The sequence below is a fragment of the Artibeus jamaicensis genome, unplaced genomic scaffold (genome assembly GCF_021234435.1).
Source record: "Artibeus jamaicensis isolate MK-2021 breed Jamaican fruit bat unplaced genomic scaffold, CSHL_Jam_final scaffold_537, whole genome shotgun sequence".
In the NCBI taxonomy this organism is placed as follows: domain Eukaryota; kingdom Metazoa; phylum Chordata; class Mammalia; order Chiroptera; family Phyllostomidae; genus Artibeus; species Artibeus jamaicensis.
This window is the reverse complement of record NW_026522047.1, coordinates 44,958,539-44,974,502: the sequence shown is the minus strand read 5'-3', so window position 1 is coordinate 44,974,502 and position 15,964 is coordinate 44,958,539. Positions and strand designations below refer to the sequence as shown.

Sequence of the window (15,964 nt, the reverse complement as noted above, 5' to 3'; positions counted from 1 at the left end):
GCATTAAATCCTTGAAACCATTTCCCAGTTGGGGAAAGTGACACAAAGTGGTTAATTTACTCACCGTCACAGTTAGTAAGCCTGGGGCTGTACCAGGATTTGAATTCATGGAGCTTATCCTCCATACCTGTCAGCCACAACACTGACAGTGTAGCACAACCAGGCCTTTAGGTCCCCCTGGTGAGAAAAAATAGCAAGTTGTGTTTAGTGTTTAGCTATGTGTGGTATGAGAGAGAGAGAGAACATTACGCACAAAGGTAGACATACATATATCTGCATGAAACTAAATAGAAAAAGATTTCAACACTCTAGTGTTTGTTAGAGGGACCAGGATGGAGTGGAGCCAGCCAAGGTGACAGGTTCTTTTGATCTATGTTCTCTCTTTCTTTTTTTTAAGAATACCTTTTCTGCCCTGGCTGGTGTAGCTGAGTGGACTGAGCACAGGCCTGTGAAGCAAGGGGTTGCCGGTTCGATTCCCAGTCAGGGCACATGCCTGGGTTGCAGGCCAGGTCCCCAGTAGAGGACACATGAGAGGCAACCACACATTGATGTTTCTCTCCCAGTCTTTCTCCTTCCCTTCCCCTCTATCTAAAAATAAATAAATAAAATATTTTTTAAAAATAAAAAAAAAGAGCCCTGGCTGGTGTAGCTCAGTGGATTGAGCACGGGCCTGTGAACTAGACAATCGCGGTTTGATTCTCAGTCAGGGCACATACTGGGGTTGCAGACCAGTTCCCGGCAGGCCAGTTCCCGGCAGGGGACACGTGAGAGGCAACCATACATTGATATTTCTCTCCCTCTCTCCTTCCCTTCCCCTCTGAAGATAAATAAATAAAATCCTTTTTAAAAATTTAAAAAAAGAATACCTTTTCTTTTATTTATTTAGTTATTTTTAGAGAGAGGGGAAGGGAGAGGGAAAAAGAGGGGGAGAAACATCAATGTGCGAGAGATACATAGATTGATTGGTTGCTTCTTGCAGGCCCCCAAACAGGGACCTGGCCCACAACACAGGCCTGTGCCCAGTGGGGAATCCACCAGGCCAGCGCTCAGTCCACTGAGCCACATCAGCCAGGGCTCTCTTTCTTTTTTTAATAGAAAAAAGTATTTATATGGTTTTTTTTGTAATTAAAATTCTATTTCAAAAAATAGATTTAAACAGCCCTGGCTGGTGTGGCTCAGTGGATTGAGTGCCAGCCTGTGAACCAAAAGGTCACTGGTTCGAGTCCCAGTCAGGGCCCATGCCAGGCTTGCAGGCCAGGTCCCTGCTTGGCATGCAAGAAGCAACCAATCCATGTTGGTATTTCTCTCCCTCTCCTTCTCCTTCTCTTCTTTCTAAAAACAAATAAAATTTTTTAAAGTAAAAAAATAGATTTAAACAAACCGGTCACGATAGGACAATTACTGTGTGGCTCCATTTACAGGAGGCCCCCAGAGGAGTCGGGTCCACACAGACAGGAAGTAGATGGTGGGAGCCAGGGGCTGGGGGAGGGGGTGGGGAGTCGGTGTTTACTGGGGAGAGAATTTCAACTTGGGAAGATGAAAAAATTTGGGAGACAGATGGTGGTGATGGTTATGCAACAATGTAAGTGTACTTTAATGCCACTAAAGGGTACACTTAAAATAAATAAAATGGTAAATTTTATGTTACCTATACTTTCCCATAATAAAAGGTTTTTAAATATATACTTTTAGCTCTGTGTGGCTCAGTGGGTTGGGAATTGTCCCGCAAAACAGTGGGTCATTGGTTTGATTCCTGGTCTGGGCACACTCCCAGGTTTCAGGTTCAGCCCCGGCTGGGGTGCATGAGAGAGGCAACCAACGGACGTTTCTCTCTCACATTGAAATTTCTCTCCCTCTCTTTCTCTCTCCCTTCCCCTCTCTCTAAAACTAATGAATGAATGAATAAAATTTTTAAAAATATGGTGCAACACAGCTGTAACAGGAGACACTCGGGAAAGCCCATGAGAGGTGTCCCACAGAGACTCGGATTGGGAGATCAGAGACGGCTTCCTGAACAGGAGACTCGAGAGCTGAGTGAGAACGCGGTGAAGAAAGCAAAAAGAAGCAGGTGTACACTGAGCCATCAGGTGCCAGAGGAAAGAGAAAAAAAGTGAAGAGCTGAAATTAGGGAAGTCAGTGTGTCTGGGGCAGCAGGTTTAAGTGGTGCCTCATGGGAGAGGTCAGCAAGGGTCTGATTGCTCCAGGCAAGGCAGCTCAGGACAATGGGGAGCCATGGAGGGTGTGAGAGTGAGGGAGGGTGGTAGGAACTGCCATATTAGATTCCTTTAATGGTGTGGAGAAGGAATGGAGGGTACCCGGAGGCAAGGTTCCCTCAGGGGAAGCTGGGCAGGTTGTAGACACGTAGGAGGAAGGAACTGTGGCAAGGCCACGGGTCCTGGGGACAGGGGAAGTTGCAGCTGAGGCGGGGCAGCTGTTCACACAGAGGTGCTCTGTTCTCTGACCCAACTAAAGCTTTAGGGCTCATGAATTTTTCAGCCAAATAGGACTTGGGTTTCAGATTTCAGGGCACCTGGCCCAGGCTTTTAGGTTCTGCCTGAAACTTAAAACACCCCAGGGCCCTAGGAGGACCCTTGTGAGGTTCAGTAATTTTTACCTGGCCTGGGGTGAAGGATTGGCAGCTCCAGAAACCCCCCTGGATCACCGTTTTTAAAAAAAGATTTTATGTATTTATTTTTAGATAGAGGGGAAGAGAGGGAGAGAAACATCAATGTGTGAGAGAAACCATCAGCTGCCTCTCACACACCCCCAGTTGAGGGCCTGGCCCACAGCCCATGCATGTGCCCCGACTCGGAATTGAACCAGTGACCTTCTGGCTGCTAGGCCGGAGCTCAATCCACTGAGCCACATCAGCCAGGGCTGGATCACCTTTTGAGCAGGGGGCTGGTGAGATCGTGGAGGACACCTCTATTGGGGATGAGGCAGCATAAAACCTTGGCGTTTACAAGACTGGAATTCCAGCTCTGCCACTGCTGGCAGGTGACTTTGTCCAAATCGCTCACTCTCTGAATTTCAGTTTTCCTGTCTGTCAAATGGAAATAATAGGCTTCCCTAATTCAAAGTATAGTTTCACGGAGGATTCCTGCATGGGACACGGTTAGGGCAGCACCTGGGTACAGTAAGCACCATCTAGGTGTGAGCTATTGTTAGTAATAAAATTAATGTATCCCACATTAATTCTTCACCCAATCTGCAGCAGAGCAGTTGGGTGAAGGCTGGGACCTGGCTGCTAAGACTCAGTTCAAATTCTGATTCGCCGGCCCCCAGGCTGGGTGGCTTTGGACCAGTGGTTTCACGTCTCTCACCTCTGCTTCTTCCAATGTAAGAAGACAAGAAGGTCTTCCCTTCAGATCCTGAACTATCAAGAAAACTGTGGTTAGGGAGACTAGAGTCGACACAGCAAAATATAACAATCTTTTTAAAAATGATTTCATTTATTTAGTTTAGAGAGGGGAAAGGAGGAAGAAAGAGAGGAAGAGAAACATGACAGGTGAGACAGCATCGATTGGTTGTCTCTCACATGCCCTTAACTGTGGACCTGGCCCACAACCCAGGCATGTGCACTGACCGGGAATTGAACAGGTGACCTTTCGGTTCACAGGCCAGCACTCAGTCCACTGAGTCACACCAGCCAGGGAACACAATCTTAAAAAATAAAGTAAAAAGAACCTGAAGAGGTGTTGGAAGGTAAGTGCCCAATGAACGTGCACTAAGGCTGTCACCATTGTGTTGTTGTTGATGTTACATGCCAGCTGGGGTGGAGTGGGGGGTTCTGACAGCTTCCAGCCCTCTCCTCCCTCCCGCAAGCCCCCTCCAGAGACGCCCACTCTAGCCCAAGGGGCTGGGGCTGGGGAGTGAGGGCCGAGGCCTGAGAGAACTGAGCGTCTGCCCTGGAGGCCTGCAGGACCCTCCCTCCCTCCATGGAACAGGATCCGTGTCAGCCAGGCTAAGATTGAATTCCCCTTTTCTTTCCTCCTCCCCCAAACTTCCCTGCAGCCCAGATCACAGGCAGTGATGGGGCCGAACCCTGGGCTACAGCAGGTGGTGGGAAGGGAGCGTAGATGCTGTGCCAGGTGTGAGTTCAGGGAGCTCAGCGAGCTCAGCCCGTGGAAGACGCACCACGGCTATTATGCCCATTTAACAGAAGAGGTAAGAAGCACAGAGGTGCAATCACTAACCCGAAGTCCCACAGCCAGCGGTGCAGTCAGGATTCAAACCCAGCACCTGTGCTCTTAATGGCCATATAGTAAATAATAATGAGGAAAGACTCACTCTTAGTTGGCCCAGGTCCACTCAAGTGTGTGTGCTTTGCTTCTTTCCCAGTGGCACTTGCACCCTGGCCTCTTTCTTTCTCTCTACTTGAATGAAATTTGCTTTATTCTAAAATAAAAACTACCCCGGGCCAGTAAGGTTGCGCATTCAATTTCCAGTCAGGGTGCATGCCTGGGTTACGAGTTCAGTCCCTGAAAACCAATCTGATAGATGTTTTTCTTCCTCTCTTTCTCCCTCCCTTCCCTTCTCTCTAAAAAAAGTAATACTTTAAAAACTCTCCATTAAAAATAAATAAACAATAACAGGTAATAATATTATGAAGCATTAGCTACACCCCAGGTACTGTTCCAAGCATCATGCTGTGTGTAAGAACTCACACAGTCTGACTACAACTTTTTCATAATCCTCCCCTAAGGATATGTTTATTGATTTTAGAGAGAAAGGAAGGGAGAGAGAGAGACAGACAGACAGACGCATTGGTCAGCTGCCTCCCGTTGGATCCCTGAGTGGGATTGAAACCACAATCTTTTGATGTGTGGGATCACACTCCAACCAACAGAGCTACCCGGCCAGGGTGTAGTCTGACTATAGCTTAACTAGGAAAGCGCAGTAATTAACTGCGCAAATGTGCAGTTGACGTTTCATGAAGGGCAAACTGAGGTCCAGGGAGGGGAGACCAGGTGCCCAAGGCCACCAAGCCGGCTGATCGCAGAGCCAGGACTTGAGTTTAAGCAGCTGTCCCCGGAACACACACACTCAGAGAGCACAAATAACCAACAATAAAAGTAACACTAGTACCAGCTTTGTGCCAGCCCCTGCCCTGGCGCTCCTTCCCCTGGGTTGTCCTCATTCGTTAGTTTGAGGTAAGAAATCTCTGATCTCCCTGCACACAGCCCACCTCCATTCACTCCCCAGTGCACACCCCCACCCCCTGCCTCCGGCTGAGTTGTCTTCACCACTCCCATCCTCTCCAGGGATCTTCTGGTGTGGAGGGTTCCACACTGTGTGCCTCTCGCCCTCCCCGGAAGTAGGGCAGAGAGCGCTCTGTGTGCGTCAGTGCCGCAGGCTCCCTCAGTACTCCCTCGCTGGCTCATCACCATAATGAAAGCGGCTTCCATAGACCCATTTTAGCACACAGTAGGCACTTTAATAAATGTTCGTTAAATGAGTAATATTATAATAATTAAAGTCATAATAAGGACCTAGTCAAGTAGCTCAGTTGGTTAGAGCGGTGTCTAGATCCATCCCTGGTCAGGTCAGGGCACATACAAGAATCAACATGGGGGGTGGGCTGGGATGGGAGTAAAAGACAGAAAACTGTACTTGAACAACAATTAAATTTTAAAAAAGGATCAACAAATGAATGCATAGGTAAGTGGAACAACAAATTGATGTCTGTCTGTCTGTCTCGCTCTCTAAAATTGATACTTTGTTTTAAAAAATTATAGTCATAATAATAACTATTTCTTAAACATTCTATCAACATCTTAATGTTACACACAAGAGCTTACAAACAGTTTTTGGTATATGTGCTGCTTAAGTGAGCACTTCTTACAAATATATTTTGAATGAATAAGAGTGCAATCCACAGGTCCTGTCACTGAGTGAAAGAATTTACTAATTGCATGAAAGAATAGTGCATAAATATTGATTGTGTGAATGAGAGAAGGCCATAATGATTTGGACAAATATTATTGAGCACTCAGAGCTGGGCGCTGGAGGCACAGACATGAACAGGACAAAGTCCCTGCCCTATTAGGGCTACACGAGTTGGAAGAGACAGGATGGAAAAATGGATGGATGGACGGACGGCTGGCTGGTGTGGGGTCTCCGCCCATCTGCTCTCCTGGGTGCGATGGGAAAGTGAGACGGGGTAGCTGTCTAGTCCGAAGTCCTGCCCCTTCCATCCCCTCACTGTCTTTTCCTCCGCTGACAGCGCTGCTCACCTGGCGGCCTCCCCTTTAAGACGCGCTCACCTGGGCTCTCACCTGTGCGCGGGCGCTTCCGCAGGAAGAAGGAAGCGGCACCACAGTCGTCTCCTGCCCTCCCTCCTGGCCTCCCGGGTCCTCTGGCCGCCACCATGTCTGCTTCGGCTGTCTTCATCCTCGACGTCAAGGGCAAGGTGAGACTGATCGTGAGGTTGGGGGACGGACAGGTGAGGTTGCTCTCCCTGGGACATAGGGGCAGCCCCTCCTCGCTGGCCGGGAAGCTCCAAATAGCCCTGAGGGCGTGGGAACACCCCCTCCCCCAATCCCGGAGAGTTCCGGGTCCAAGCCCACCTCCATTCTACTAGTCGCTTCTCTGAGTCCAGGGGCTTCGCCTCCCTGAGCCTTAGTCTCAATACCCATAAAAATGGGAAGGGCAGAGGTCCTTGCCCCATAACAATTAATACAACCCAAAGCTGACGATAAACCACTTAGCACAGTGTCCTGCTGCAAACATTACGTGGTTGATAGAACAATTAAAATTGCTCATTCTATCAGCATTTTCATCCCCAGTATTAATATTTGGGGAAGACAGTGAGACAGGGGACCCTAATTCCCCTTTGGGGCGGCTTTGTCCCTCTCATTCGTCTTGTTATTCAATAGCAATAATAAGAGTGATGGGGAAAATAATATTCCTGATAATAATAGGGAGAGCTAAAGTATTTGCCATTCCAGTTCTAATCACTGGACTAAACAACCTTGCAAAGCGGGTACATTATTATTGACTGCTTACTACCTGCCAGGCAGAGCTATAAGAGGTAAAATATATGTATGAACATAATCTTTTTTCTTTTTTCTCCCCCCCTTTTTTTGGGCATAATCTTTCTTTTTTTCTTGGCATACTCTTTTTTCCCCCTTTCTTCCTTCCATCCTTCCTTCTTGCCTTTCATCATCCCGACCTTGCCGATTTAGTGCATATGAAGCCTTGGGCAAGAGCAGGACTTCCGGAGCTAGGGAATGTGGTTCAGTTCTCGATTTCCCACTGATTATGAACACAGTTCCTGCCTCAATTTCCCCATGTGTAAATGAGGTGACAATGACACCTACCTCACAGGGTTGTGGTAAGAAAGAACTAAGTCAGCAAAAAAACACCCAGTCCTTTTTATTTTATTGTATTTTTTTTTCTTTGAGAGTACACGTATTGAAGCTGGGGACAGTGAAACAAGGAAGGGCTTAGCACAGAAGAAGCAGCAGGAGAGGGACTAGGTGGCCCTTTGCTTTGGCTCCCTAGAAACTATATAGGAAAGAAAACAGCCTGAGGGGGCTGCTATTGGCTCACTGAAAAGTCAGAAAAAGGAAGGCCTTAGAGACAGGGTCAGCCCAGGACGAGCTGCCACTGACCATTGCTACCCTGCCTGCAATTCTCGTGGAGACTTAAGAGTTTGGGAGATGCGTGCCTGTTGGGAAAGAAAGGCTTGGGCGAGCTCCCGGGAGGGAGAGTGCCCAACATCCAGTCTTTGATAGAACATGTGAGGGTTCTAGACATGTTAGCTGTTATTATCACGTGTCCATTTCACAGGAGGAAACTGAGGTGCAGAGAGGCAGAGCCTTGCTCAGGCCCCTGGGCCAGGAAGTAGGGTCAGAACCCAGTACTCCAATGCCCCTGGGTAGAGCGTCACCAGATCCCAGTGGTGACCAGGCCTTCTCTGCCCACCCTTAGCCCCTGATCAGTCGCAACTACAAAGGCGATGTGGCCATGAGCGAGATAGAGCACTTTATGCCTCTGCTCATGCAGCGGGAGGAGGAGGGTGCTCTGGCCCCACTGCTGAGCCATGGCCGAGTCCACTTCCTATGGATCAAACACAGCAACCTCTACTGTATCCAGCCATAGGTGGGGGTCCCTGGGGGGCTGGGGTGGTGGCAGCTCAGGCCCAGAGAGGGTGGGTTGCAGATAGGAGTTGCACAGCACATCAGTGGGTGCTCAGGCTGGGGGTGGGATAGGGGAAAAGGGATGGGAGATGGGGGCTGTGGTGGGGGACAAAGTCAGGGCTCAGGGTCTGTGCTCCATTGGAGCCCTTCCAAATGGCACTTTTTCCTTAACCTCGCTGCCCACAGTGGTGGCCACCACGCTGAAGAACGCCAATGCCTCACTCGTGTACTCCTTCCTCTACAAGACAGTGGAGGTAGGTTCTGGCCTCCCATTGGCCAGCTGGTCTGTTTGTCTGCCTGTCTTGTCCACCTCTTTCAGAATCCATCTTTCCTAAGACACTCTGCCTGACCTTCCTGGAGGTGCTCCCATCAAAGCCCCATCACTCTTGTGTCCTTACTGTCTGCTATGGGACCATGTCTCCCTATAGGGCAGGGACCAAGGGGGTCTCTGAGAGGGTGCAACTGCACAAATCTGAGCCAGAGTGACCTAGGTTCCCATCGCAGCTTTCCCTGCTTCCTGGCTGTGTGACCTTGAGCAAATCACTTCTCTGTGCCTTGAAACTGGGGCTTACAGTAAGTCCTACCTTGGGGTTGTTATACAAATTCATAAAATCCATACCTTTGAAGTGCCTAAAACAATGCCCAGTGTACACTAAGTGCTCAACAAAGGTTTGGTATTCCTGCTAGCATTATCACTAATGTTATAAAATCACATCATAATTTATTAATCTCTTGCCATATGCCATTCTCAATGACTGAGAAAACTCTCAGTCAGTACTTTTCAATGAACGAGAAATGCTTATTGATTTGTCTCATCTCTGCCAGGCAAAAAGAAGGCACAGCTATGCGTTAGACAGGCCCCTGTCTGTCCTGAGGAGTTAAAGGGCATAAAGGAGATTAAATCAATGACTGAGATACTGGTTTAACCATAGCACGATACTCAAGGGGGTGGGAAGTGGCTTCATTGGGGAAGTGACATTTGAGCTGAGGCCTGAATGACAAGTAGTCCTTCGTGAGGCAAACTGAAGGAAAAGTATTCCAGGCAGAGGGGACAGCATATGCTAAGGCCCTGGGGTAGGAATAGAAAGGCCAGTGATGTTGTAGCAGAGTGAGTGGTGGAGTGTGGGTCAGATGTTGATGACTAACAGGTTCTCTTCTACGGTTATGCCTACTAATTCCCAGGGGCTCTTAATATGGGGTCCCCAAACTTCAAGGGGCCTATGGCCAGAATCCAGAAAGTCCATGTTCTTAGTCATGTTTCTGTATAACAGGTTCCCTTTTGTCGTACTGTGTATTTTATGCATTTACAAACCTTATTCTAAGGCGGGTCCATAAACATCACCAGATATGCGGAGATCCATGGCCTACAAAAACAAACAAGCGGTTCTAATTCCTCTTCTGGGAAGTTTCCTGAACCTCCCACTTCTGGGCTCCTACTTGCCTTGTGTTTTCCTCATTATTTTACCCGACAAGTTGGATTGTATTGATTCTGTTACCAGTCCATTTCCCCCCACTAGACTTTTCCCCGAAGGCAGGGACTCTGTGGGTTTTGTTCACATTAATGTCCCAGCACTGGTACAAAGTAGGCACTCAATAATTGCTTGTTGGATGAATGGCTGGATCAGTGGGGACCCAGCCTGTGGCTATACCAGCTACACCTCTGTGAGAGTCTGTTCCCCGCATCCCCAGGTATTCTCTGAATACTTCAAGGAGCTGGAGGAGGAGAGCATCCGGGACAACTTTGTCATCGTCTATGAGCTACTGGATGAGCTCATGGACTTCGGCTTCCCCCAGACCACAGACAGCAAGATTTTGCAGGAGTGAGTAGGCCATGGGAGCAGCCACAGGGCAGGTCATGGTGGGAGGAAGTTGAAGTGTCCCTGGGCCCACCTGTTTATGCTCCCTGCTGTCCTGCCAGGTACATCACACAGCAGGGCAACAAGCTGGAGACTGGCAAGTCGAGGGTGCCACCCACTGTCACCAATGCTGTGTCCTGGCGCTCTGAGGGCATCAAGTACAAGAAGAATGAGGTCTTCATCGATGTCATAGAGTCTGTCAACCTGCTGGTGAGCCCCCACACCTCCACCCTGTCTCTGCCACGGTCTGGGGGTAATAAATTGCTTGCCTCCATTTCATTTAGCTCTTTTTCTGGAGATTTCTCTTGTTCTTTCGTTTAGGGGATGTTTCTTTTTCTCCCCAATGTGACTGCCTGCTAACTCCCTATCACCATGCCTGCATCCTCAGGTCAATGCTAATGGCAGTGTCCTGCTGAGCGAGATTGTGGGCACCATCAAGCTCAAGGTGTTTCTGTCAGGAATGCCAGAACTGCGCCTTGGCCTCAATGACCGAGTGCTCTTTGAGCTCACTGGCCGTAAGTGTCTGGAGGAGGGCTCATGTGGGAATGGAGATGCCTCTGCATCTAGGCCCCAGAGAATTGCTGAAACCAGTTCTGAAATAAGTACTTGTGCCCCCTCTGCTGGTTGTAGCCAACACTACAGCTGCTGGTTCTTGAGCAAATGCTTCTTTATTAGTACCAGGTTCAAGGACAAGGGGTGAAGAAAAAGACAAATCCTGGCCCTCATGGAGCTGACATTCTAGACTATCTTAGAAGACATAATAGCATTGTATTTAAAAGCCTGACAATGCCAATGGGGTGACTGGGCAAGTTACTCATCCCCTCTGGGCCTCAATTTCCTCATCTGTCAAATGGGGGTGATAATAGCAGTAGATGATTAACATAGGGGTAGGGACCCTCTCCCGGCCCCTAGGGTCATCCTGCATGCTTGGCTCCGAGTTTCAGGGAGCAAGAACAAATCCGTGGAACTGGAGGATGTGAAATTTCACCAGTGTGTGCGACTTTCTCGTTTTGACAATGACCGCACCATTTCCTTTATCCCACCGGATGGTGACTTCGAGCTCATGTCCTACCGCCTCAGCACCCAGGTGAGACAGGGTCACATCCCGTGGCAGGGGAGGAGAGTTGACCCCCATGGCCTCCCAGAACTCCCCTTTCCTCTGTCTGCAGGTCAAGCCGCTGATCTGGATTGAGTCTGTCATTGAGAAGTTCTCCCACAGCCGTGTAGAGATCATGGTCAAGGTGAGTAGGAAGAACAGTTGGGTTGGAAGAAAAAGTTGTGTACAGAGCTTGATCTGCCCCTTCCACCCCCTCTCCCACCTCCCTCCTGGTTCATCTTCCTCCAGCCACGCTGGTCTGCTGGCTGGTACCCAAACGTGCCAGGAACTGGTCCCCCCACCCATGCAGGGCCTTTGCTCTGGCTGTTCCCTTTCCCTGGATAACTCCACACCTACTCACCTAGATATACGCATGACTCCTTTTTTTCATTTCCTTAGGCTCTTTGCTTAAATGTCACCTCCTCCAAGAGGCCTTCTCTGATTTACCTATTTAGAATCATACCCCACCCCCAGTATTCCCTACCCCCCTTCTTTGCTCTATTTTTTCTCCTATTATCATTATATGATCTATTTTACTTACATGTTTAACTTACTCTCTTACTAAACATATATATTTATATGATTTAAAGAATAATGAACTACCCAGCTGATTCAAATGTACTTGACCAGAGCCTCTGAATCCCCGCATGTCCCTACCCTACTCCCCCAATTTCTGCTCTCCCCTTACCGAGATGGAATGACCATCTGGAATTTTTTTTTTCAATCTTCACACAAGGATATGTTTTACTGATTTTAGAGAGACAGGAAGGGACAGAGACAGAGAGGGAGAGAGAAGCATTGATGTGAGAGAGAAACATCAATCGGTTGCCTCCCATACACACCCCAACCAGGGATGAAACCCACAACCTAGGTATGTGCCCTGACCAGGAATCGAACCGCAACCCTTTGGTGTATGGGACAACGCTCACACCAGCCGAACCACCCTGCCAGGGCTCAGTCTTGAATTATGTAAATGACTTCTTTGCCTTTCTTTATAATTTTGCCACCCGCATGTGTAACTGCAAATATTTTATTGTCAGTTTCTGACCTTCATACAGGTGGACTCAGGCTGTTTGATTATGTGTATCACTTACTTTGTTCACATAATGTTGATTTGATGATGAATTCCAGGTGTCATAGCTTAGTGCATCAATTCTATAGCTGCAGAATATTCCACCACGGAAAACTGTATGTCTCCATTGTCTCACATGGGGTATTTTCAGTTCTTGGCTGTTCTGGTTCCTATTGCCGTAAACAGCTCTGCGTGTGTTCTGGGGCCCCATGAAAGAACTTTTCCAGAGCATATAGTTTAGTCCTCTTTTAAATATGGGGAAACTGAGGCCCAAGGGATTAAGATGTCACTTATCTAGGAAGAGGGTGCCTCCATGTTGAACTTGGGTCCACCTGACTCAGGAGTCTGTGTTCTTATATTTGACTTTCTTCCCCGGTCTTGGGGTTTCTGGGGAGCTGGCTTGCACAGTGGAAGGTCACCAGGGAGGGTCCTGATGCCCCTTAATGTCCCCATCTCTGCAGGCAAGAAAGGGAGAGGAACTATTAAAGTTGGTGCCTTCCACAAAAACAATGCCCCGCCCACCCATTTATCTCCAGGTCCTCTGCCCCAGATCCCACCTCTCAAATATCCCTTTCCAAATGAATAAATAGCAGCAGTAATTACAGTGTTAGCTACCACACATGGAGCACTTAGAATCCTTGTATTAAAAGCTTGCTCTATATCACACAGGTCTGGATATGAATATAGTGTTGTAATTTCTTCATTTATCTATAAGGAGGGCACGTAATGATTGAGGATGCAGGCTCGGTTGAAATCCCTCCTGTGCCAGTTACCAGCTCTGTGACTTGGGCAAAGGGCTCTTTCTCTCTGTGCCCCAATCTCCTGGAAAATGGACCTGAGGAATAGATCCTACACTAAAGAATCATTGAGAGGATTAAGTGCTTGGCACAGGGCCTGGCACATGGCATGGGCTCAGTAAGTGGCTCCTATTGAATAAAAACACCTCTGTGATGGGCTCAGTGATTTTGAACCAGGCAAAGGTGTATGGCATTTTCCAAATGGAAGGTGCCACGGGTAGAGCCTCTGAAGTCTCTCATGTGTGTGGACCCAGCTCTAGCACCTGCCGGCTGTGTGTCTGCAGGCAAATGCCTTTGCTTCTCCAAGCCTCTGTTTTTGTCCTCTGTGAATTGGGCAGGACAGTGGTCCCCAGTTCAGGACTGTGGAGGTTCTCAATGAAATGGTGCATGGAAAGTGCTTCTTGAATAATTGCAAAGCCCAAGAACAAATTCTTCCTGCTGTACCCTCTTTCCCTCCCAACAGGCCAAGGGACAGTTTAAGAAGCAGTCAGTGGCCAACGGTGTGGAGATATCTGTGCCAGTACCCAGTGATGCTGACTCCCCACGTTTCAAGACTAGTGTGGGCAGTGCCAAGTACGTGCCCGAGAAGAACATTGTGATTTGGAGTATTAAGTCTTTTCCGGTGAGCATTGGAGAAGGGTGGGAATCTGGGCAGGTCCCACTCCAACTTCTTGAGGGTCAGGTGGAGAACCAATCAGCGACCCACATCTGCCCGCACATGGTTGTCTTTGCGGGTAATAAAGCCGGACGCTAGGCCTGCGCGGTGGTTAAACTCCCTCCCCAGGTCTGGAGGAAACCAGCCTTGGGTTTGGATTCCCACCCCACTCTTGCCTGTCTAAGCTGGGTGGCCTTGATGGTCTTAGGAAACCATCTTCCCCTCATGGAGCCTCAGTTAACCCATCTGAAAGAGACAGGATTATGTTACCTGCATCCTTGGGCCCATGAAGGATTTGGTCTGTTCCTGGAATCTGGTGTAAGGATTCATCAAGGCCTGAAAAATGGGAGATGGTGATCAGAAGCCACACACACACCCTCCATCCAGGCTATGCAGTCAGAAGGTTTGGTTGTAAGTCTTGGCCAGGAATCTTTCTTGTCTGTAAAATTGACTGAGAGCTAAGCCTGCTGCAGGGTCTATTGTGAAGATTGTTTGGGGTGTTTAGGGGTCTTTCAGTGTGTCTGATGCTCCCATGTGCCTATAGGGGGGCAAGGAGTACCTGATGCGTGCCCACTTTGGCCTCCCCAGTGTGGAGAAGGAGGAGGAAGAGGGCCGACCACCCATTGGGGTCAAGTTTGAGATCCCCTATTTTACTGTCTCCGGGATTCAGGTGAGGGAAGTGGGCAGGGTGGCTTTTCTCTTTGGCCTCAGTAGGTTCCCCTCTCTGCCATCTTTTGTCTCAGGTCACCTCTGTTCCCAGACCTGGGTCACCTCTCCTCCGTAGTCAACCTTGCCTTTTCCCCAGAACAGTGTTGCCTCTTCTGCTCTCAGCCTCTCTCTACCTCTCACTTTGCTCTGCGCCATCTCATTCCCAACTAGTTTGTTCACTTCGTCCCTCTCCTACCCACAAGCTGTTGACCTATCTTGTGGCCTGCGTCACCTTGTCCCCCCAAAGCTGTGTTGTCTATTTCCTTACGCTGTACCATCTCTTTCTGGACCACTGTCCTGAACCACCTTCCTTTCCCCCATTCCCTCTGTCCACGCCACATCTTTGTCCCAAGTCATGTCACGTCATTACTCCCAGACTGTGCCATCTTATTCCCCCCAGCTGTGTCACATATATTCCCCTGGCCCCAGCAAGCCCTCTCCCCAACAGCTTGGGCTACCTCCTTTCATTTCCTTCCAGGTCCGATACATGAAGATCATCGAGAAAAGCGGTTACCAGGCCCTGCCCTGGGTCCGCTACATCACCCAGAGTGGTGGTAAGGCAGCCCGACTCCCTGGAACAATGGGGTTCAGGAGATAGATGTTGGGGATGGTCTTAGAGCTTTGATTCTCACTTGGAGGGTTCCAAAACTCAACAGGCCTACCCTGTCTATCAGCACGCCACCCGGGCCTTGGTTTGCCCATTTTTAAAATGGGGGCAGTCGCCAGTTCCTGAGTGCTACAAACACATAGCACCCCCATCTGCTGCCTGGACACAGGTGTATTACTATGGGTACAGTTCCTGTGTTTGACGCCATCCTTAGCCTGGCAGGGTTGATCATGAACACTGGGGCTAGGGAGGAGCTGGGGGCAAAGGTGCCTTTTCTTCGGTTCTGAGATGGTCCTTGCTCATTGTTTTTCTTGCAGATTATCAACTTCGTACCAGCTAGAAGGGAGATGATGTAGGGGCTTGAACATGGGCCTCTCTCTCCATAGGCCCTGACTGCAGACTTTAGAGAGAGGGAAGGAAGGTGGAGAAGGTGTGTGTAAGCAGGCTGATTGTTGGCTTAGCAGTTTCTTGCTTCCTGCTCCCAGCACCTGGGCGCCACCCCCCAGTCTTGTTCTCTACCCATAGACTGGAAGGGATGGTCTCCCTCCTACCTCTGCCTCGCAGCTTCTACACTTCCACTTTCATATGAAGAGAGAAGGGGCTTTCAAGTCCCTCCAAGAGTGCCTTCTTGCAGTGACTTGCCTTAGGGGGTGTGGGGACCCCTCCTCATTCACAGCTGCTGAGCCCAGAGGCCTCACTGGCCCACTCCTCTGCATTTTTGGATGGCATTAAAAAGACGAATTTAACCTTTGTGTATGTGCTTCTTGCCTGGAGACTGGGGATGCCAGGGGCGTCCCTGAATTGTGGGATGGGGGTGGGCAACGCATATTCATCCTTCAACCGAGGTCATACTTTACCTAGGCCAGCCCCCCTGTCTCCACCGCCGTCGTCTGGGAACTTTCCTCACCGACCACGGTTAGTTCCCCTCATAGCCGCAAGAGGGCGCTTGTAAACTTCTAAGTCAGATCCTGACTCTTACTCAGAAACCTCCCAGGCTTCCCATCTGGTTAAGTCAAGTCCTTAAGGCAA

The 15,964-nt window shown here is 49.1% G+C and overlaps 1 protein-coding gene across 2 annotated transcripts; it reads left to right on the top strand.

Moving 5' to 3' along the window:
* Positions 1 to 6,309: 6,309 nt before the first annotated feature.
* Positions 6,310 to 15,681, top strand: AP1M2 (adaptor related protein complex 1 subunit mu 2). Of its 2 annotated transcripts, none has more exons than XM_037153968.2 (12): positions 6,310 to 6,412; positions 7,936 to 8,092; positions 8,331 to 8,398; positions 9,834 to 9,964; positions 10,063 to 10,210; positions 10,389 to 10,515; positions 10,945 to 11,087; positions 11,170 to 11,241; positions 13,429 to 13,587; positions 14,165 to 14,290; positions 14,807 to 14,882; positions 15,253 to 15,681. In XM_037153968.2, the coding sequence occupies exons 1-12, from the start codon at positions 6,371 to 6,373 to the stop codon at positions 15,273 to 15,275; spliced, it is 1,272 nt and encodes a 423-aa protein (XP_037009863.1). In that variant the 5' UTR covers positions 6,310 to 6,370; the 3' UTR covers positions 15,276 to 15,681. The 2 variants fall into 2 exon arrangements, with proteins under 2 accessions (XP_037009863.1, XP_037009862.1); XM_037153967.2 differs by having other exon boundaries at positions 10,939 to 11,087.
* Positions 15,682 to 15,964: the final 283 nt, after the last annotated feature.